Source organism: Orbicella faveolata, unplaced genomic scaffold (genome assembly GCF_042242905.1).
Source record: "Orbicella faveolata isolate gen_17 unplaced genomic scaffold, um_ofav_v1 contig_24, whole genome shotgun sequence".
Classification (NCBI taxonomy): Eukaryota; Metazoa; Cnidaria; class Anthozoa; order Scleractinia; family Merulinidae; genus Orbicella; species Orbicella faveolata.
This window is the reverse complement of record NW_028301552.1, coordinates 12,484,147-12,505,557: the sequence shown is the minus strand read 5'-3', so window position 1 is coordinate 12,505,557 and position 21,411 is coordinate 12,484,147. Positions and strand designations below refer to the sequence as shown.

Below are 21,411 nucleotides of genomic sequence, written 5' to 3'. Positions count from 1 at the left end.
GCTACAACTCCAAAGCATCGGGCCAATACTCTGTAGGTATAGCCTTAACGCTTGTTTGAGGAAAGGCATGTGGTAGGCGTTACCATATGCAGAGGATCACGCGGTAGAGATCACACGATTTTCAGTTCCTAGTTTTTCAGTGTCCACAGTGTCTAGTTCATTAAGAAATTGTTTCCCCACAGCTCGCATTCGACTTCGGATCAATTGCGAGGCCATTTCAGGACCTGGTCTGCAAGGACAATCTCATGAGGTGGTTGCAGCTTCACGGAAACCCGAAGGAGAGACCCAGAGTGCCGGTGGGAACCCAGTCATATCCTGCCAGCAACAATCACCGACCCCTGGAGGTTTCGGGGGAGAACACTTCGGAAATGGAGGCATTCCATCAGCGCAGGGAGTTTTGAATTTCATTGCGTTCAAGTACTTCCAAGCAGTTGACCCGTCTAAACCAGAGGAGTTGAATGGCTACCTTCAGTATCTAAAAGACGTGCGCCAAGTGTTATTCGTTGACGCTCAAACGGGAAGCTTGATAATCACAGTGGAGTGCAATTCGCTGGAAATACTAGAAGGATTATGGGACGACTACAGCACAGGACACTTGAATGAAATTGCACAGAAATTCCTCGTGACAGATAACATTCTCAAGGAGTTTGGCCTCACCGAGGTGAAACTCACCACAACCATCCTAATGAAGGAGTACAAAGCTTGTCGAGAGCAGTTATTGCTGCAATCAGGTAACTGAAAGTATTTCTACAAAGATATTGTTCTCGATCAAAATCATTCCTCATTCCTGACAAAGCCATGTACTGCAGGGACTTAAAGGGTGCTGGAAAGTAAAAACTATAATACCTTAAATCATCTATTACGTCCCACTCCGCGCTCCCAGATTACCTTCCCCTCTCCTTCTCCCCCCCCCCCCCCCCTCTCTCTCTCTCTCTCTCTTCAAATACGTCTCTCCCTTCCCTCTCAAATAAGCCTCCTCTTTTTGGCAGTAAATTTTTCTCCTCTCTTCATTAATAAGAGAGGAGAGTAAGGGCTGCTGAAATCCAAAAAGAAAATTGAGGGTAGCCTCGCAATTTTCAGAAAATAGTTAACTTCGAATCTCGAACAAAAATGCTTATGTCAATCGATTTATGAGACCTCATGACTTTATTTTCTAAAAGAAAATTTACGTCATTTTCATATACAGTGAAACCCCGCTTAATTTAAGGTCATCTCGTAAGTCACCTCGTTTAATTGCTGGTTTTCAGTGTCACGCAATTCAAAATAGATCAAAATAAAAATCAAAACCGTTCAATAGATAAAGTCCAGAATCTGGGAAGTGAAAGAAGGTAGATATGCAAAGACTCTCGCCAAGATTCTGGTTTCAGCAATTTTTGTTATGCAAGATATGCGGAGAAATTTTTTACCCGGATTTATAGAGATTTGTACGGAGACGCCATGCATGCTGGTGCCTATCCGTATGGGCACCAACATGGCGGCCGGAAAACAACAGAAACATTTGTCACTGAATTTTGCTACAAAAGCGTGAATTTATCCCTCGAGGAACTCTAAAACATTAAAATAATACTTTTTCTAAGACATGAACTGTTCAGATAGCCAAATTCCCCGAAATAAGGCACTTTTTTAACCATCATGACAGCTCTCTAGGCCGTCATGTAAATGCCGAGTCACGCGAAAGCTTAGAAATTCAAGCGTAGTGTATCACAAAACCAAGAACCTATTCGGATCGAAAATTTGTATGAAAATTAGTTTTCAGCTGCTCTTATACATCATTAAAGTAAAATCTCAGGAAGATCAATAGTTTTGTAGTTTGAATTTTAGGACGTCATGTGAAAACCAGCTATATTACGGTTACTTTGTCCCGACGAAACGTCTATACATTTTCTTATCCGAAAACCCCGTTAATCTGGCCACCCCAACGGTCAACGGCCGCATTCGGAAATCCCTCCTTGTATAATCCTTTATAATTTTACTCCGTTTATACGGCCGCTCGAAATAGTTATGTTAATCTTTGTATGAACGGTTTCAATTTATTTTAAAAATTACATCTACATGCTGGATGCTTATTAAAAAGCAGTTATTTTCATGGCCCTTTGGGGGTTCCACTGTACACATAAAATATTCTTTTTTCTTTTTCTTCCAACTTTCCTCTCCCTATTTTTCTGTGGAAACTTTAGACGTAGGTAAATGCCAATATAGGTCAGCTCTCAGTCAGAATTCCACCTTTCAAGTTCACGTCGCCTTTCTTGTCCGTGATCGTGGAATTCTCTTTCCGACCATTCTCAGTCAGGAAATATATCTCTTATTGACCTACAATCCCAGACAGAAATAGCTGGGACAGTTAAGCTGGATTCCCCCTAATCAAGGTTGGAAAGTGGCGCGTTTTGTTCAAATGAAAGGGGAAAAGAAAAGACCTGATTATGTGGAGGGGGGGAGGGGAGAACTTGCTTGGCGTCCCAACATTTTCCGTCTAGGATTGTAGCTTGTTCGGAACCTTACTGGGTGTCAAGACCTTAGGAGTCTAAATTTTCGCGCTTGGTTGATAAGATGTACATATATACATGTCCTTCTGAAGCAATTGCTAAGTGTGAGAGGCGACCGATGAGCCAGAGCACTAACGGAAGAGCCCATGTCGTATCGGGAACTTCCGGCACGTTCGAGTCATGTGATCGACCTAATGGATTGTGTGACCTTCCTGGTTTTCGTGTTCGATAGCATGCAGTCACTCTTCGCTTGACTCTGTTTTCCCCAAAGCCGCGTTTTTGACAAAGTCCGCCTGCTTTCTTTCTTTCTTTGCTAGGTAGGTAGAAACCTTGCATGTGTGTAATCTTCTCTTGCTTTGCTTCGATGGTTGTGTTCTCGATGATCGCAACGGACTTTAACTTAAGCTTAAATCAAGTTCATTTGTTTCTTCAGAACGAAGATGGGACGTTTTACCTCACCAAGTTTCTTCTGCAGTCACGAGGACAAGTTCCCCCATTAACGGGGCTGGTGATTTTTCGCGAAAAACTTCAAGCCGTGAAAGGTAAGAATTATGGACCGGAAGTCACTCATCCAAGCATGATCACTGAACTGAATGTGGTCAATCCAAGTGTAAACAGGTTAACAAATAAAGTCCTAGTGGCTGATTGAAGACTAGCACATATTTCTCTCGACTTTATCTCCAAAGGAAGGATGCGGTTTTAAATTAAAGCGCTTAATTAGTAAGTTAATTGGAAGTACACAAAGGGCGCTTTAAAAACTCTTTTGGGATATACTCATTATATTCTTTCAAATTTATAAAGCGGTGTAGTCAGTCATAAACTTGATAGAATTCAGTTGACTGCCGTTAGTATAACAGAGACATTTACCAGGACATTTGCTTTTTAATAGTTGTTCAACTTCGTAAACATCAAACTCCCTGAGCTTGTTAGCCCAAATGAATGAGTTTTCCGTGTTCCAAGATCGACGCTGTAAATCGTTGCTGCAAGGCAAACAAATGTAAGCTCATGTATTGATCATATGGACAAATAGTTTATTTTCACTAACTAGCTCGCTGTAGCTACCCAGCTATGAAGCATGCCAGAAAATTTACAAGGTTCCCCCCAGTAATAAAATTATTCATTCATTTAATTAATACAGGCCAAGAAATGTTGCCTTTCAATTGCTATTTGATACATGTACATTGGAGATCTTTTCATGTGCAGCAGATGGGTTAATATATTTCTTAATTTTTATAATAAATGTTTCTGTTATAAAGTCATGATAAGAAAATTAATTTGTAATAATAATTATTTAAAATCTTTATTACAAAGCACCATGGCATCAAGTCCATCTTCGACCGCTGGTTATCTGCACAACTTGTGTCGTCAAGGCAATACAAGTGCGATCCGCCCATACCTTCAAGGGATTTCAGACGTCAACAAGCTGGAGGAACGACTTGGTTTCCTAGGTTACACTCCTCTTCATGAAGCAACCAATCAAGGACAAATAAGTGTTGTTAGACTCCTGCTTCTTTATGGTGCCAATGCAAATGCCAAAGCCAACGGCTTCTACACACCTCTTCATATTGCGGCATCAATGGATAATTTAGATTGTGTGATGGAGCTTTTGAAGCACAATGCAGACATAACAAGTAGAGATGAGTTTGGTAAAACCCCTTATGACACTGCCATGATTCACAAGTGCAAGAAGACAGCACGTGTCCTCAAGAGTGAAGGTCAGACACTTAAATGCAAAGAGGGAATTTGATTGGTAACTTGGTTTATAATTGGTCAAGTTAGAATTATTGTCACACCATGATGGGCTTCAACAAATTTATTGGCAAATGATGAATATTAACTCCTTGAGTGTCTATGTGACATACTCAGTACATCATTATTTTAGTCTCTCAAGGGCCTATATGACGTACTGGGTACGTCAAAATTTTAAGAGATTTAGTCAAACTCTCGGCACACCAGAAACAACTTTTTTTGGCACCTGAGATTTGAAGGAGGTTTTTCAACAGAGTTCTAATTTCCCATTGCTGCGATGTTAATGGATATTAAATTACGTCAACCTCAGTGAAATTAACTGCATTGAGGAGACACTTTTATGACCTTTCAGAAATGTGTACATGTCTTAATATAAGGTTAAGTGAAAAAGCTTACATGGCATATGAAGGCTTTTACTAGACACCCATTTTCAGTGAAAGTGGTGTGGCAGACAGCAGACACAATGGTCAGGCACTCAAGGGGTCAAGCAAACATTGCCATAATTGAGGTTTATACCAACTCACACACATAATGCATGTGTCACACACCTGCAGATCTAAAATGTCGATCACATGCATACGTGACAATTTCACATGCGTGACTCACAATTCTGGACTTAACTTGGTCAGTAACCATTAGCATGAATAATTTAATTCAATTTCCAACTGAAATAGTCCTGGTGAGTGAATGGTACTTAATGTCTCATTTGAGTCCTAAATAACAAGCTAAAAAGCCGTGTTTCAGTTTGAGGGAATTCATTGCAACATCTTCAGGAATCTTCAGCAGTGTTCATGAAGTCATCAGAATGTCTTTAGTAAAGTTCAGAAGTCATCGGATGTTTTTTCTGAAATTCAGGTAATATGGATACGAAAATCATGATTACATCTTAGGAAAAGTTGGCAGGTATAGGGTTATCTTTCACAGGGACTTGCAAAAATAATGATTCGTGAAATCTTCAGATAATTAATTTCAAATGAATTTTGTTTGGTGCGTACTACTCTTTTTCCTTTATGCTTACAAATTTGGGAACTCCCTGATACTAAAATGGTTCATTTCTGTTCCACACACAGAGGTCAAAAAGGCAGCCAGGGAAAACAGTCCAAACTTGAGAGAGATGCTGACATCGATTCGATTACAAGATCTTGTACCATCTTGTTTTAAGGAGGCAATACTGGAAGCTTCACGAGGAGGCCACATGGATGCCATCTGTTCTTTAGTTATCACAGGTGGACGACATTCCTTACAACTCAGAGATTGCATCAGTGAGGCATTGAAGTTCCATGCCTGTGATGCAGCTGCCATGTTGCTAACCTGCTATGCCGCAAAACATGATAAAAAGAAGCTTTTAAAATACTTGATGAGTGTTGAGGTTGACAAAGAAAATGAGCGGGAAGCCCTTGCAGAATTACCAAACGATGTGGTACTAACCCACGATGTTTTGTCTAGAATGAGGTATTTGCTTGTCAATGAGGACTGTGATTTTCATTCTGAATTTTTGCAAAAGTGCTCTATGCATTGGAGCAGATCCTTATTTCTGTAGCATGAAGTGACAGGGAGCAAATTGCAGTTAAATTCCCCTCACAAGGGGGGAGAGTTATATTCCACACTACCTCCCAGCTAGAGAGTGCAGTGCAGTGCAGTGCTCAAGAGTACAGTCTGTTGATAAGGAATTGGAAAAGAGAGGTTGGAGAGATATTGTGTATGGGAGGGATGAGGACAGGAAAAAGGAGTTCTAGGAAGGCGGAAGGGGGGAGCAGGAGAGAAGTACAAAATGCACTTAGTGTGGATTGGACTTGCGAGACAGGTACAGGTAGGAAAGCAGAGTATGGAGAGTGATTCTTACTCCCTGTCCTGCTCCTCAGCCTAATGACCCCAACCCACACTTCAACCCTGCCAAGCCCTAACAGGGGTCATTGTGTTGTGTTCTTGAATAAGACACTGTACTTTCACACTGTTCCTCTCCACCCAGGGAATAAATGGATGCCAGCAAATTTAAAGCTGGAGGGTAACCTTGTGGTGGACTAACATCCCATCTAGGGGAGAATAGATACACTCCTGTTGCACAATGCTATACTGGGGTAGATACAGAATTTTAGCGAAGGGGGTTCAAGATATGGGCTGCAGAAGGTGGTCCCCTGTAGGGTGGTCCAAGGGCAACCTCCGTCATAAAAAGTTTAAAATTGAGGTCCCCAGAAATGGGATTTCCAGCATCCTGAGGCCAAGTCAGTGCATTAATAATGTCTCACTTTTTTTTAATGTAGGGGGTCTGGCCAAACCCCCGAACCCCCCTAGATCTGCTCCAGCAATAGAAGGACAGATAAGCTCTGGCTTTATGAACCACTTGGCCCAACATGGACTTAACCTATTGTTTTTATTCACAATGGTTATCTTGTTATTGAATTGTTTTAAAATATTTTTTGTTTTGTTTTTGCAGGATGTGTATTTCTGACAGAGACTCCTTTAACATTGCAGTACCTATTGGATTAGCTATTCAACAGAAGAAAAAGGAAGCTGCGGGAATCTTCCTCTTGAGTACCAATTGCAATCAAGTGCAGAAACGAATTGATTGGCCCAAACTGGCCCTGGGTGACATTGATCCTTCATGGCTAGAAAATGTCACATGGGTGGAAAAACTCTTCTTAGCATCAAATCTACTTACAAGCGTTCCAAGTAACATAACCATCTTGACCAAACTGTATTGTTTAGACTTGAGGAGGAATCAGTTGAAGACTATCCCTGCTGGTCTACTTGAGATGTCAAGTTTGCGGGATCTGCGGCTGTCTGAGAACAAAATTGTCGAACTGCCTAAGAAATGTAAATGGAGTCCCTCTCTGAAGACACTCAATTTAAATGATAACTCTCTGGAGACGTTGCCTAAGAGCATGGCAAATGCCAAGTTGTCAATTTTGTACATAGCAAGAAATAATTTGTACGAAGTGCCTCTGTGTATCTGTGCGATAACAACCTTGCAGTCACTGGATCTGTCAGGTAACCCTAGATTGACACAGCTTCCACCACAGATGGGACGACTTACCAACATTGAAATGCTTAAATTGGAAAATTTGGATCAGGTGAGGGTTGTAATTAACATGATCAATGTATGAATTGCTCCTTCTGCACACATTGTGTACCTATAATATCAACTGATGTGCTTTTGCTGTGCAAATTATTTGTGTCTTCGATCTTGCTTCACTACATGTGCACAATATTTGAGTTTACTTTTGGCTCATGAACTGTGACACCCCAAAAAAGCTGAGGGCAATGCAACATGGAGTAATTTGCACTGAGTTTCCACTTCATGTGAGAGCCAGAGGTGAGGTGGCCCCATGGTTACTGCACTCAAGGTCCAGGTTTGAGCCCTGGCAGTGGACAGTGTGTTGCATTCTTGGACAACACAGTTAACTCTCACAGTGCCTCTCTCCACCCATGTGTATAAATGGGTACTGGGGAATTTAATGCTGGGGGTAACCCTGGGATAGCCCAGCATCCCATCCTGGGTGGAGTAGAAATACTCCTAGTCACTTCATGCTACAGAAATTGGAGATAAGCTCTGGCCTGATGCGCCACTTGGCTCGTATACAGACTTTAACTACCTAACCTTTATGACCACCTCATGTGACAGTCTACTTACATACCCCCCCCCCCCCCTCCAGTACCCGTCTGGTGGTGGGAGTTGTGTGGAAAGACTTCAAAATATTGAAAGGATACCCTAAAAGGTAGCAGAGTCTTGTTTTGCATGTTTTCGTTGAACTCACTTTTTCCCATGGCACTAATATTTCCAATGCAAAACTTAGTTTCTGGTCTCATGTCCTAAACTGGACCAGGATAATTCACTGGCGGTACCATTAGCTACAAATTTGAAATTTGAGCCCCTTCAGGGTTGCCACAGGCTCAGGAATGGTCAGGGAAAAAAATTCTTCAAGGTCAGGGAAAAGTCAGGGGAAATTGGCATTTTGAAGAAAAGTCAGGGAAAATTGTCAACAGGATTTAATACGTCTGGTTTAATGCCAGTGATTGTTGGAAGAAATATTTGGGGTCACTATGATCTCAACAATATTTTTCATTAATGAAGAAGGAAAATTGTGTAAAATTATCGCTCGTAATAAATGAGTGGAAGAGGAAGCCCCTACTGGACCTGACATTTTGTATTTCTTTGGTCAGGGAAGTTTTATTTTTATGAGGGAAAAGTCAGGGAATTTTGAAGAGAGATGTCTGTGGCAACCATGCCCTTGACAACATGATCAGCCCTGCCTTTTTCATTTTACACGTCACCCACCTCCCTATCCTCCTCGGCAGTGTCTGGGCCTCAAGAAGAGATTTTGGTCTCCAGAACGGCAATATTGAGCCTGTTTTTACATTTTTATTCACTGTTTTGGCGTGTAGTTACGTTTTTCTTTCATTGGTGTTTAAAGTTGACAGATCCTCCCGAGGAAATAAAGAGAAATGGCATCAAAACCATCACGTATCTTCGAAACATACTGCGCAGATCAGAGGGGTATTACACCATGAAGCTGATGCTGGTAGGCAGGGCTGCTCAAGGCAAGACAACATTGAAGCATCGGCTGATGAGAAACTACAGTTACAATGAAAATAAATCGACAAACGGTGGGGAATGTTTCTTTTAATGTTTAACAGTTGTAAATAGATCCTTAATTTTAACTTTTAACGCTGTAAATAGTTCCTTAATCTTAACATTTAGGTGTCTCCAATAAGTAGAGGGTTTCACTCTCGGCTATCAGTTTACCCAGACACGTTGATAATGTTGTCGTTGTTTTCTTCAGGATTATAAAAAGACACACTGATTATGTTAACTTAATAACCCTCAAGTTCACGAGAGTGAACAACATCTATTTACTCCTTACAGAATCAGTACTGTAACATTTTTTATATTGTTACAGTGTAGGTCACAAAAAGGGAGAGGAAAAGTTTTGATTTTCAGTTCGGGAGTGATTAAGAAGGTATACAGAGGGCCGTTTCATCATATAAGCTTACTTGATGCTTAATGAAGAACTGTGTTCAAAAGTGAATTTTCTGTGTTTTATTTTTTTTCTGCAGGAATTGCCATGGATGAATTCCGTTACAATCGAAAGGACTACGGTCTATTCCCGATTTACCAGGAGTTCGTTTTCAAAATTTGGGATTTTGGTGGTCAAGAAGACTTCTATACAACACATCAATGTTTTCTATCCACTCTGGCGCTTTACCTACTGGTGTGGAACCTGGAAGAAGGTAAGGCAGATGTACCACTGTAACCATATCATTCTTTACTTCTCGCGATACTTAATACCATAAAAGTTGAATGGTATGGGCGTTGAATGGAGGTTTTTATTACAGTATAACTGACAATTTTTCGGGACTTTGGACGCTGGCCGCCCAATAAAGGTTGGCCGCTTAATAGGGGGCCGCTTAATAGAGGTTTGACTGTATTACGACAGTTTTTTCCCTAGCAGCACATGCCTTTGTACATTATTTATAATAAACGTAACTCGGATTTTGAAACAGTGCTGCGTCTAGCTGTCCGGCAGCCGGATAGCGTTTTTAAAACACTCGGTGATGGCTGTCAGAAATTTCCCTTTTGTATTTTGTTAACGATACAATTTTTGAGAACTGGGGAGCAGAGCCTCCCAAGAAAGTGGCGCGGGTTCGATTCCGGCCCGGTGTTCTATGTGGGTTGAATTTGTTGTCGGTTCTCGCCGGTTTTTGTCCGGGTTCTCCGTTTTTCCTCCCACAAAAACCAACATCTCCAAATTCCAGTTCGACCAGGATAGAGGATCTGCATGAATACCAGCTAAGGCTGATGTGGCTTCCTCTTTTAAGTATTGTAATTTTTTTTTTAACTAACCGTAAACAGGTTAACCGGTGCACCGTTCACGACAGGCTAACCTTTGCTCTTTTCAGGCTAACCGGAGTGCTATTCAGGACATGGAAATGGAATATTTTAAACTAAGTGTAATAGTCCTTGTCCGTGGTTTTCACTTCTTGTTAGCAAAACTGTGATAAGTTTTGTTTAAGGTGGTGTTGGGAGACTTAATCTTTTCTCAGCAGGCGTCTGAGTGTACTCAGGTGCTGAAAACTTCAGGACCCGACTACACTAATGTGTTTTTAACAGTACCCGAATTCGTCTCAAGGAAGACTAAGCAAAATATTTTCGACCACACTAGCGTCAGGTTTAATTTTCGGTTTGTTTTCACCAGTCCACGCTAATGTGTTTTCGTATGAAAACGCATACTTTTTGATACGTTTTCGCCTATCGTCCACACAGAAACGACCGAAAACGCTGATGGAAGCCACAGTATATGACGCTTTTTTCGGCACCGTTTTCAAAAGCCTTCGTTTTCATCTATCCACGCTGCACTAGAAACCGTTTTCGAAAGTCTGCGTTTTTATCAACGGTAGGTGAAAACGCACCAAAAAGAATGCGTTTTCGTGCGAAAACGCATTAGTGTGATCGGGACACCATACGCCGGAAAAATTTGAAAACGCAACGATCACCGGCCATTTTGGATTTGTGTTCAAGGAAAGCTTGGGCAGGAAAATCACATGATTATCGTGACACCATCGCTTCCGAAAATGTTTTCCGTCCACACGGAAACGAAAACGGATTGCTGTGGACCGAAGGCCTAACCTTAGAAATAAAGCTGCATTTTCAAATTCTTCCGATGTAGTGTGGATGGGTCCTCCGTTGATACCTCGCTTGAAACCTAAGAAGACAGGTATGTATTATGTATTTATTATCTCTTGGTAGGTGAAAGCGGAGTCGAGATGCTGAAGAGCTGGTTGGACACCATATCTGCCAGCGCTTCCAACACCAGCCTCATCATAGTGGGCACACACTTGGACAAGGTTAAGAAAAACAAGGAACCCGGATTCCAGGAGCGCATGCGCGACTTAGTGAAGGAGCTGGTCTTGTTACCGAAGTACAGTCGAATCAATGTCAAGGATATCAAGGAAGTTAGTTGTGCACCTGACAACAGAGAAGGTTTGTGTACTGTAATGGCTTGATGTGTCGGCCGAAAGTAAAAACTGCAGAGGCGTCTGCAAACAAAGGGATTTTGTGTCTAAGCTTTAAGCAAGAAAAACACCAACTGAAACGATTACATAGCTTACTGGCAGCTCAGCTCTTTGCCTTGAAAGTAACCGATTTAGTAATTTCACGATTCATAGTTTAGTTATATATTTACTTGCATCGCTGGAGGTAATTGGCTTCTAAGAGAGAAATTATGGAAAGACGGCCAATCCGCGTTCATCATGACGCAATAGGGTACCCCAAGTAAACCTGCTACCAGGCGTTTGTCTTTTTGCCTGTTCGCTGGCTAAAACAAAGTTTTTGCCTCTCTTGTAAATCAGTGCGCGGAATAGGTCATATACTCATGCCGGGGAATATCATTACAAAGAGATTTATGTCCCAGTTTGTATTTGAAAAACTCCCCGCATTAGCCTCGGTTGCATGCTAGTTCCAGTCCAATACCGAGAATACGGAAATCGTGTATTCCATATCTGGCGCGTAATCTCGGATGCAAAATTGCAGGTTTCACTTCTGAAGACCATTAATGGCAACAACATGCGCTGTGCAAAGTTATGAATCTAATTATAATAATTCGCTACATTTTAGCATACAGACAGCAAAATTGAGAACTATGACGTGCTGATTTCTAATGCATTGACATCAAAAAGTATAAAAGTTTCACGACCGTGTACAGGAGAATTTACAGACTAAGGATCCCACGCGAGGCTCTATCATGGTCATTCAGCTCGCCCCCTCCCTCCACCTTTACACTGAAAAAGACTGTTTTTTTTTCGTCTTTCCTTTTTGAAATAAAGGCATTGATGACCTCCGTATAGCCATTTACGACGTTGCCAGGAACCTCCAGAAGAGTGAACGCGGGCAAGTGTCAGTAATGGGCGAAAAGATTCCGCACAGCTTTTTGTTAGTGGCAGATATCATTGAAGCCAAGCGACAGGAGTTGCGGGATAATGGACGATTGCCAATCATGCACAAATCCGAGTACGAGGCACTTGTCCTGGACACCATTAAGAATGACACATTGGACATCGAGGACACTAATGACTTAGTGGAGGTTACTAAGTTTATGCACGAGAGAGGTGAGTTTGAGCTCTCTGATTGGTTAATTGTCAAGTGCGCTATAACCAATCAATCGCAAGCAAGGCCAAAACAAGTTGTGATTGGCTAAGGCACGTTTTTCCAAGCTTGAGACCCGCTGCGTGTTTTCTCGTGCTTGACACTTTTTCTCTGGTTACACGGCCGCTCTTGACATTAGTGGCATGCTTGTCCTTCGAGTTAAAGTTATTTTATTTAAAGTGGTTTTATTTAGCCATTTCTAAACACTTAATGTAGCGATTGATTGGCATACAAGCTGCACTTCTCGTCATATTTAATAAAGGTATCTTATCGTATCGTATCGTAATGTTGAGTTATCTCTGTACCGGGGAACGGTATGATTTTCTTCCACCACCATTGCCAAGGAGTAAGGAGCGAAGAATATCTGACCTGCTTGAACTGTGCGGGTAACGAGTTGAAATCTAAAATGAAACCGAAACGCTAACTAAGGATTTAAAGGTGCTGTCACGCCAGGCAATGTTTCTTGTTTCTTGTTTCACAATTTTTTGGGAAACAAGTTGCAAGAAAAAATGCCCAGTGTAACCTCCTCCCCCCCCCCCCCCTCCCCCCACCCCCCTTCCTGAAATGAACATGTCTCGCAGCATTAGACAACCGGTAGATTTTGTAATCAGTAGTGCTCCCAAGGTAATTCGACGTGATTTATAAAAACACAAAGGTATCAATAAATGCTCTGATCTTTGTGTAGGCATTTTGATGCACTACGACGACCCAAACCAAGATCTGCAAGATCTGTACTTCATTGATCCTCAGTGGCTTTGCGAGTTGATGGCACAGATTGTGACGCTACAAGAAGTGAACCGATTCATTCGCAATGGCATCTTAAACCTGGACGCCCTGCCCCAGATTTTCAAAGGTGAACTCTTTCCATACCGGAACGCTCCGCAATTCATCCGTCTGTTGAATCGCTTCCAGATCGCATGTTCCTTAGACGAAAACCGCGTCCTGATTCCTTCCAAACTTCCCGCCGGGCAACCGGATGAGGCCACCAACGACGATCTCCCGTTTATCACACTGAAACGAATCCATTCCTTGCCTTGCATTCCGTTTGGATTCTGGAGTCGCCTGATTTCGCGCCTGTTGTTTTACATGAAGGATATGCTGTCGGGCGGAGAAGATTTCAATCGACAGGAGTACTCGAGCCCGTTTCAGCTCGATCCATTCTGCTGCAAATGCCCCCTTGACCTAGAGAGTTCAACCACAGGGGGTCTTGCCGACAGTGACAATGAAGTACTGGCTACCTTCGAAGCTTCTCTTGGTGGGTCGTTTGAGAATCTGCCAGGTTCGCCTGGTGACTTCCGCGGTCTCGTTCGATTCTTCAGTTCTCACCGTACGGGAACCTTCATCAACGGCCGATTTTTCAGTCATTCCGATTTGGAAGGTGGAAGCTCTCGGAGTGATTCGGGTTTCGAGTACAGTTCAGACGACGACGATGAAGCTCGTGCCAGGGCGCCAGGCGAGCTCACTGCGTCCTATCCCTTTGTTGGTTCCAAAGCCGATAGTTCGTGGAGGAATGAAAGAGTATTTAAACATGGTACTGACCCGGGAACACACCGCCGCCATGACGAAATTAATGACCTCGAAAGCGAAACTCCCAAAAGCGACTCGGCTGTACCAATCTTGCGACAGAAATTGTCACACGGAGACTCAGGCGAAAATGCGCATTTTGGCGCATCACGCACAAGCTCTGAACAGGGCTCCTGTGTAACACTCAATCCCAATCAGTTTCACATTAACCCCGATGTTGCGGAAGGTCCCTCAGCGGCTGATAACGATGCACTTTCGAATTTCGATGGAAAAGATGTTGACTTGGTAGATTCATCTCGACCAAATGAACTCGCCAGTGGCGCAGCCGATGAAGACATCGAGGTTCTCGCTTCGAAAGACACATGTTTAGAATCTTGTTCTGAAAGGTTCAATGGTCATCTTGAATTAAATCTTTCTCAAAATTACGATAGCGATGACAGCGATAGCGTGCCTTATCACTCTGCCACCTCCAGATCATGTACCCCAGATCCACTGACACACGAAAAAAGCGATGGACACCACAAGGATCCTTCATTAATGGAGCTAAACAAAGATCCTGAAATACGTCCCTTTAACGAAGACCCTGGTACCGATGGCCTTAATCAGTTCCAGTCCTTGACGGAGTCGTGTTTGAAAGAGGCTTATTTTCACCGATCTGTGTCAGAGGAAAAGTTTCAAGGCGACAGTTGTGAGGTGGCATCTAATCACTCGGTCAGCTCCTCTGTATCAAACAGCATTTCGTCGGATAAAGAGTCTGATGGAGAATGTTTTCACACCGGTTCTAGTCGGGGATCTAACGTCAGCGAGGCAGGGGACACATCCATAGAGATACGGACTGTTGTTGGTGACGAGGAAATTGCAGGTAAAAAGAGTAAATTGTAATTTCTGTGGTCAATGTTTCCATTATTTTCTTAGGACGTTAAGTGCTCTCGTTGTTGAACCACGGGTGGTAACCAGAAGTTGTTTTTCTTGTTTTGTGGCGTGTGCCTTTGCAGTCCTGTCAATGCGTTGGAAAGCTCTCGCTTTTGCGTCTAAGAAACATATATTTAGCTAACCCTAAAAGCGGAGCTCCTGGGTCGGGTTGTTCGAAGCCCGCCTGAGCTACCCCAGGATAAGCGAGAATTTTGATTTGAAGTTTGCAACTTTGTGGTGAGGTTTTCTGTTTATATTGTTTGGCCCTCTCTTTTGAGTTTGAATAATTGTCAACTACACAAAACATAAATAGTGAAAAACATTTTTATACAAGGCAAATTTATACTTCGGTTAACTTTCAATCCTGGGTTAGCGTTAACCGGCTTCCGAACAACACGGCCCTAATTACAACAGGTAAACCTCGCTTGAGCCCGCGATCCAATCGAAAAACCAGCACTTGGTCAGAGCTCCAAACTTAAGTCCGCGATATGGTCACGTGATACTGGTCAGCGAATAGCTTGTTTTGTTTTTCAATTGACCATAACATGGATGTCCAATATCAAAGATGTACGCTGTAAAACAAGGCTGCATGTCTCTGTCAAGCTATTAGCTGGAGCTGATAGGTTAACAGCTAGCTGGTTTTCTTTTCTTTCCTATATGATTATGGTGCTCCGCTTAGCGGCCCTTCGGGCCGCCGGAGCTCCGCTACACTTTGGCGAAAGGCAGTAAGACGCGCCCAACCAGAGAATACTTGACTTCTGGTTGGCGTCCGTATTTCAAACACGTCTGTTCTTCAGTTTCTTTTTACTTGTGTGTGACCTCGTAATTAATTAGTAACAAAACCTTGAGGTTCCAGCCCAATTATTTTCACGTTTAAATAAGATTAAATAAGCCGATAAATTTTTCTTTTCTTAGCAGCCAGCCATGTGTCAGACAACTCAGTCAGCACCGATTGGAATGAAACAATTGGAGAGGTTCCCAATGCCGAGACTTCGTCACACGATTCTCCAGGCTCAGTCCCGCCCCTTCTCCCCGAGATCTCAGTAGAATCGCCGGAGACTGGAGCCCATTCTAGAAGTCCTTCGGCGACGCCGGATCCTGGCAGAAGTAACGTTAGAGATAGCAGCAGAGCCAAGCACCGCAGTGTTACATCGCATCTTCCTTACTGCCCATTCAAGGAAGATTTCCCCATCGACAGCCTCCCGCAGTTACCAACAGACCTGGCGACGCTGATTGACCATGGCTTCCTTCATTGCTGGAAGTCCGGAGTGTGCCTTCGTCACCCTCGCTTGTTCTTCCTGCTGTACTGCCTCCCGGATCCCGCTTCTGACCGACAGTTGGTCGTTACAGAAGTAAGCCCTTGTCCACAGGGTCGGAGGGTCTTAAGCTACGTGGTAGACCACATCGACACCCTGATTCGGGAGTGGTATCAGGAGTTTTCGTCCACGGACGGCCAGCAACCCAAGGTCAGGCAGCTCATCCCCTGCGTCGTGTGCGAACGCCTGGGTCTTGAACCGAACAAGTTCTCGTTTGCTGAATGCCAGCTTCAAAGTTCAAGGTCAGATACAATTCCCTGTCCCCGTCATCCTCGAATCAAGGTTAATCTACACAAAGTGGCACCTGACATCATGTTACATGACGTAGATGCCGATTTGTTGTTGTCGCATGACGAGATCACCTATGAGGACACCGAGTCAAAACGGCTGGGCAGCGGTGGTTTCGGAAAGGTACGTTGTCATTTTGCTAAGAAAAATTCGGCATATCTCCTTCTATTAAACTAATCGCAAGCCTTCAATGTTGTAGTGTAGTGCCTTGTTTTCGGGCAATTCGCGGAACGTAGAAACTCTCTAGTTTGGCCGGTAAAATTTTCCCGGGTGAAATTTGATGGTGCTTGAGAAACAACGGAGCTTCCAGTCTAATAAATAGGAAATCTTATTGTTCAGTAGTAACGCGTGTATCAATGGACAAAGCAAATCTTTATTTCTTGTCATCACTGTGACCGATCTCTATTTGGCTCAGGACAAGTAAATGAGTCACATATCAGGGGGTTTAATTTCCGCGAATTTTAAGTAATGCGTGAAAATGAAAAGTATTAGATTAGCTATAAAATGTTGGCTGGTTATATAAATCGCGTCGAGGTCGCATTACAAGTGAGAGAACTTGGTAGTCTTTGTTTTTTCTTTGCGTCTCTCGACCTTTCATGAAGTAAGTCTAGCCTACAAGATGTCGCAGGTTGTTTCTCTGGAGAACCAATCAGAATGCGAAATATATATTACTAGTTTTATAAAAATAGAATTGAACGACCATTTCCTGAAATACACGTTTTCATGCAGACCAAGATCATCCCCAGGGCATCTTTTTCCTTGAAGTCCGAGGGGGCTGTAAAGCCTTGGGGACGAGGCCGCATTTAGACTTCTGTTACTTGGTGTCAGATACAATATATATATGGGTTACTGACCAAGTGTGAGGTCAAGATGGTTGGATATTGGCCAAGTTCTTTTTTTGCGCGTTTATGGACCGAGACGGAGTCGAGGTCCATAAACTCGCAAAAAAAGAACGAGGCCAATATCCAGCCATCTTGGCCGAACAAGCTTGGTCAATAAAGGATTTATTATATTGCTTTCGGGGAAATTTTTCTCGCGGGACACGGCGGGTAGTCCCGAGCGGGCAAGATAGCTCCATCTTGTCCGCTCGGGTAGCCAATCACAGCACAGGATTTGATTCATCTTGCCCGCTCGCGGAGCTAGCTATATAATAATGAAAGTTAACGACTAAACGTATGACCACCGACCGCATTCCTGCGAACTGCTTGCTGATGTCGTCTTTTCCCTCAGGTTATTCGTGGTGAATGCCGAGGACAAGCCGTCGCCATCAAGTTCTACATTCAAAGCGACGAAACAGACCCCTTGAGGCATTACCGCGAGGCGCGCAAAGAATTGAACGTGCTACGCCGCGTGCGGCAGCATCCGTTCCTCATCAACATCATTGGCGTCTGTCTTCGTCCCTTATGCCTCGTACTGGAACTGGCGGAGCGGGGAGCTCTCACCGAGATCATTGTCAATCCGATGCCCATTCATCGCATTGTACTATTTCGCATCGCTTACCAAGTTGCCGATGCGTTGCGCTTCCTGCACGATTTGGGCGTCATCTACCGAGACCTAAAACCCGAAAATGTCCTAGTTTGGTCATTGGACGAGCCAGCTGATCTTCACGTTAAACTTATCGACTTCGGCACGGCGAATTTTGCGACTTCTACCGGTCTCATTTCGTGTGCGGGTTCATGCGGTAACCACGCGCCCGAGATGCTGGAGTGCGCAAACAAAGAGGAGTACACATCTCAAGTGGACGTGTATTCGTATGCGATCCTTTTGTACCAAATCATTACTCGGTCAGTTCCGTTTGAAGAATACGATTCCGAACCTAAAATCAACGCTGCTGTGATCGCCGGCGAGCGTCCGAAGTGGCGGGAGGTTCCGGTGTCGACATTCGGTCTTCCGACTCTTACCGAACTCATGCTTCGTTGCTGGTCGGATAGCCCGATGAAACGACCGACGTCTTCCCAGATAGCTGAGCAAGTCCGTCACCCAGCTTTCCAATGTTTGCTAGCTAAGCAGGCCGTTAACCCTCAGCAGCAATCTGTGCGGCATGCCTGTCTGGTGCCAGATTTCTGCGATCTGTGGCTGGCGTGTGATGACCATTCAGGAAACCGAATTTTTATCTACGATGGTCGCACGCTGGATATGAAGTTCTCGTTTTCTATTGAAACCGAACAACAGCAGCCTCTTGCCTTTCAGATTCAGTGCATGCATTTTATGAAGCCTTACGTGTTGATCGCCGTTCGCGGCCCCGCGGACTTAATCTATGTTTATGCTAGCTCAAGTGAACTTCGTTTTAAGTACGTGACATCCATGCCATTTGACGAGCAGATCACTTGCGTGTCGTCGAATGATGAGTATATATTTGTTGGACTGAGCGATGGCAAAGTGCGCTGCGTCCTGAAAACAGAAATGAAGAAAAGCGACAAAAAGCGTACATTATGCAGTTTCAAAGTGGGACGCCACCGAATTCTGTCACTGACTGTCGCACAGGATAAACTCTGGGTATCAACCAGTCGGTATATTTTCAGATATTTTACGAAACCCGGCGAAATGGAAGCGTTCGACATTGACGCCATGTGGTACGGCGGCCCCAAAGGAATGGAGAACAACCCTCAGACCCAGGTCTCCCTCCTCAAGGTTTGTCTTGACGAGCAAGGCGTTCTGTCCGTTTGCAGATCTGTCCTCAGCAAATGGGACGTCGAAACCAGACGGAATCTCTTCAACATCGACTGCGTAGCTATCCTGAAGAGCCTCGGCGCAGATTCCACTGAAGAAGAGGCACGCAAGGATAGCGGTGACGCCGCTGCGTGTATTACCTGCGTTGAGCCCACGCGCGACTCACTGTGGGTGGGGATCGCGAGTGGCCACATTTTGATCTTTGATTCCGAAACAGGGTATCTGCTCACGTGGTTTCATCCTTTTGATGAAACGCGGACCCTCACTCTAATTAATGGCCCTGGTCCGTGCGGTACCGAACAAAGCTACGTCATAAGCACTGGAAAGGGGCTAAGGCGAGAAGGGCTGGGACCTGTGTGCGTCTTAGCGGCGGAGCGGGTGCGAGAGCCCCCTCAGGAGATTACCATTAGGAAAACGAGTGAGCCGGAGAAAAAAAAGAATTACCTAAGGAGCATATCAGGACGAAAACTTTGGAGTGCCACCCCTCCAATCGAAGAACAAGAACATGACGCAGTCGACACAAATCCAAGCCCGCAGCCTAAATGCTCTATGATCATGTGGGAAGTTGTTTCCGGGAGTTGTTTTGCCAGAATAGAGTCTATAAGCGGCCGGCAACGTAGTCCTTTCCGTCTAAGTAACACCTCGTCAAATGTTCATCAGTCCTCGCAAGACAGTGACGAAACGAATCTGGGAACGTAATTACAAGGCGACGGAAGTACATCCGGAGATCTCTTGTGGGGGACTGAGTACCATATCTTGAGGGTACGAGGAATTAACTGACACTGGAAGAGTATATAGGCCTTGTTTGCTATCAAAGCATGACAATGAGAACTCACGAACAATTGTCAAGCGAACATACCTCGTTGGAGATCAGCTACCCGTTATCTGCGAGACCTGCCGTCTTAAAAGAACAGATGATTCAAAAGCAAATGATAAATTCAGTTGTTGTTGTCACTGCCTAAAGACGTCGCTATTGAATACGTATATAACAGATATCATAGGTAGTTTTTTTGCTATCATAAAAGAGAATTGTGGTGTTAATGGTAGTTATAGTGTATAGCAAATACGGACATCTTTTACAGGAGTTTCGTATATGAGCTTGACGAACGAACGAAAGGGAACGTTTTAAAATATGTACAAGTTGATTTTATTCGAACTGTGTATCTCATGGATTTTAGTGATTTTTTCCTTGTTACAACTCAAATTCAAATTGACTACGACATCAAGTCCTCTGTGGTGTTTTATGGAGAAAATTCTATATCTTTAGTCCCAATTCAAATTTGGGACAAATTTAATGTTATTAAATACAAATTTCGGCGCAGGCTGGGCTTAATTTATGCTTTCGATGTGGACTGTTCGTGCACGCCTAGCAGCTAGAAAAAAAATAAAGCCTGATGTTCCTTGCCACCTTGGTGAGATGAAGGCTGTTAAATTTACTTTTAAAGGGTTAAGAAGACCTGGTTCCCTGCCTTTTACCTCGCGGGCAAGTAAAATTTAAACGCCAATCCGAGACCCTTGATTTAAGCGCCACTGTGATGAAATTCACATCTTTCCTTGTCCTTCAGTGAAATCGACAAGCGAAAATAATCGCGAGCTTAGTTATGTGCATGCTGGCCGAAATATAGCTTACTCAAACACTGGAAAGAAGCAGAGACCAAGCAGAGACTTATTTCCAAGAGCTTGGGCGATATCTCCGAGTTCCAGGGACTTCAAACTAACTCGCAAAAGCCTTGTCCTTCAGTGAAATCAACAAAGGAAAAATAATCGAAAGCTTGGTTATACGCATGGTGGCCCGAAATATAGCCCCTGTTGGACTTACTCAGACACTGGAAAGAAGCAGAGACCGGGCTGCGCACACCTTGATTTTCAACAACTTCGGCTTAATTTCCAAGAGCTTGGACAATATTTCCGGGTCCCAGGGACTTGAAACTAACTCGCAAAGACCTTGTCCTAAGGTAAAATTGACGAGCGAAAAATAATCGAAAGCTGGTTTATGTCCATGGTGGCCGAGATATAGCACCTGTTAAACTTACTCCGACACTGGAAAAAAGTAGAGACCGGCCTGCGCAAACATTTGATTTCCACCTACTTAGGCTTGATTTCCAAGAGCTTGGACAATATTTCCGAGTACCAAGGACTTAAAACTAACTCGAGAAGACCTTGTCCTTCAGTGAAATCGACAAGCGAAAAATAATCGAAAGCTTGGTTATGCGCATGCCGGCCGAAATATAGCTTATTCGGACACTAGAAAGAAGTAGCTATAGAGACCGCGCTGCGCAAACTTTGATTTCCACCTAGTTAGGCTTGATTTCCAAGAGACTGGACGATA

At 43.7% G+C, this 21,411-nt stretch overlaps 1 protein-coding gene across 4 annotated transcripts; it reads left to right on the top strand.

Annotated features, from left to right (window-relative positions):
• The first annotated feature begins 182 nt into the window (after window positions 1-182).
• On the top strand, window positions 183-20,489 carry LOC110043138 (leucine-rich repeat serine/threonine-protein kinase 2-like). 4 transcript variants are annotated; one of them, XM_020748559.2, is made up of 12 exons: window positions 183-731; window positions 2,917-3,025; window positions 3,795-4,198; window positions 5,303-5,684; window positions 6,667-7,303; window positions 8,645-8,837; window positions 9,288-9,461; window positions 10,978-11,211; window positions 12,054-12,335; window positions 13,058-14,758; window positions 15,727-16,535; window positions 17,643-20,489. In XM_020748559.2, the coding sequence occupies exons 1-12, from the start codon at window positions 686-688 to the stop codon at window positions 19,779-19,781; spliced, it is 7,110 nt and encodes a 2,369-aa protein (XP_020604218.2). In that variant the 5' UTR covers window positions 183-685; the 3' UTR covers window positions 19,782-20,489. The 4 variants fall into 4 exon arrangements, with proteins under 4 accessions (XP_020604218.2, XP_020604217.2, XP_020604220.2 ...); XM_020748558.2 differs by having other exon boundaries at window positions 15,724-16,535; XM_020748561.2 differs by lacking the exon at window positions 183-731 and adding an exon at window positions 1,219-2,800 and having other exon boundaries at window positions 15,724-16,535.
• The last annotated feature ends 922 nt before the right edge of the window (window positions 20,490-21,411 follow it).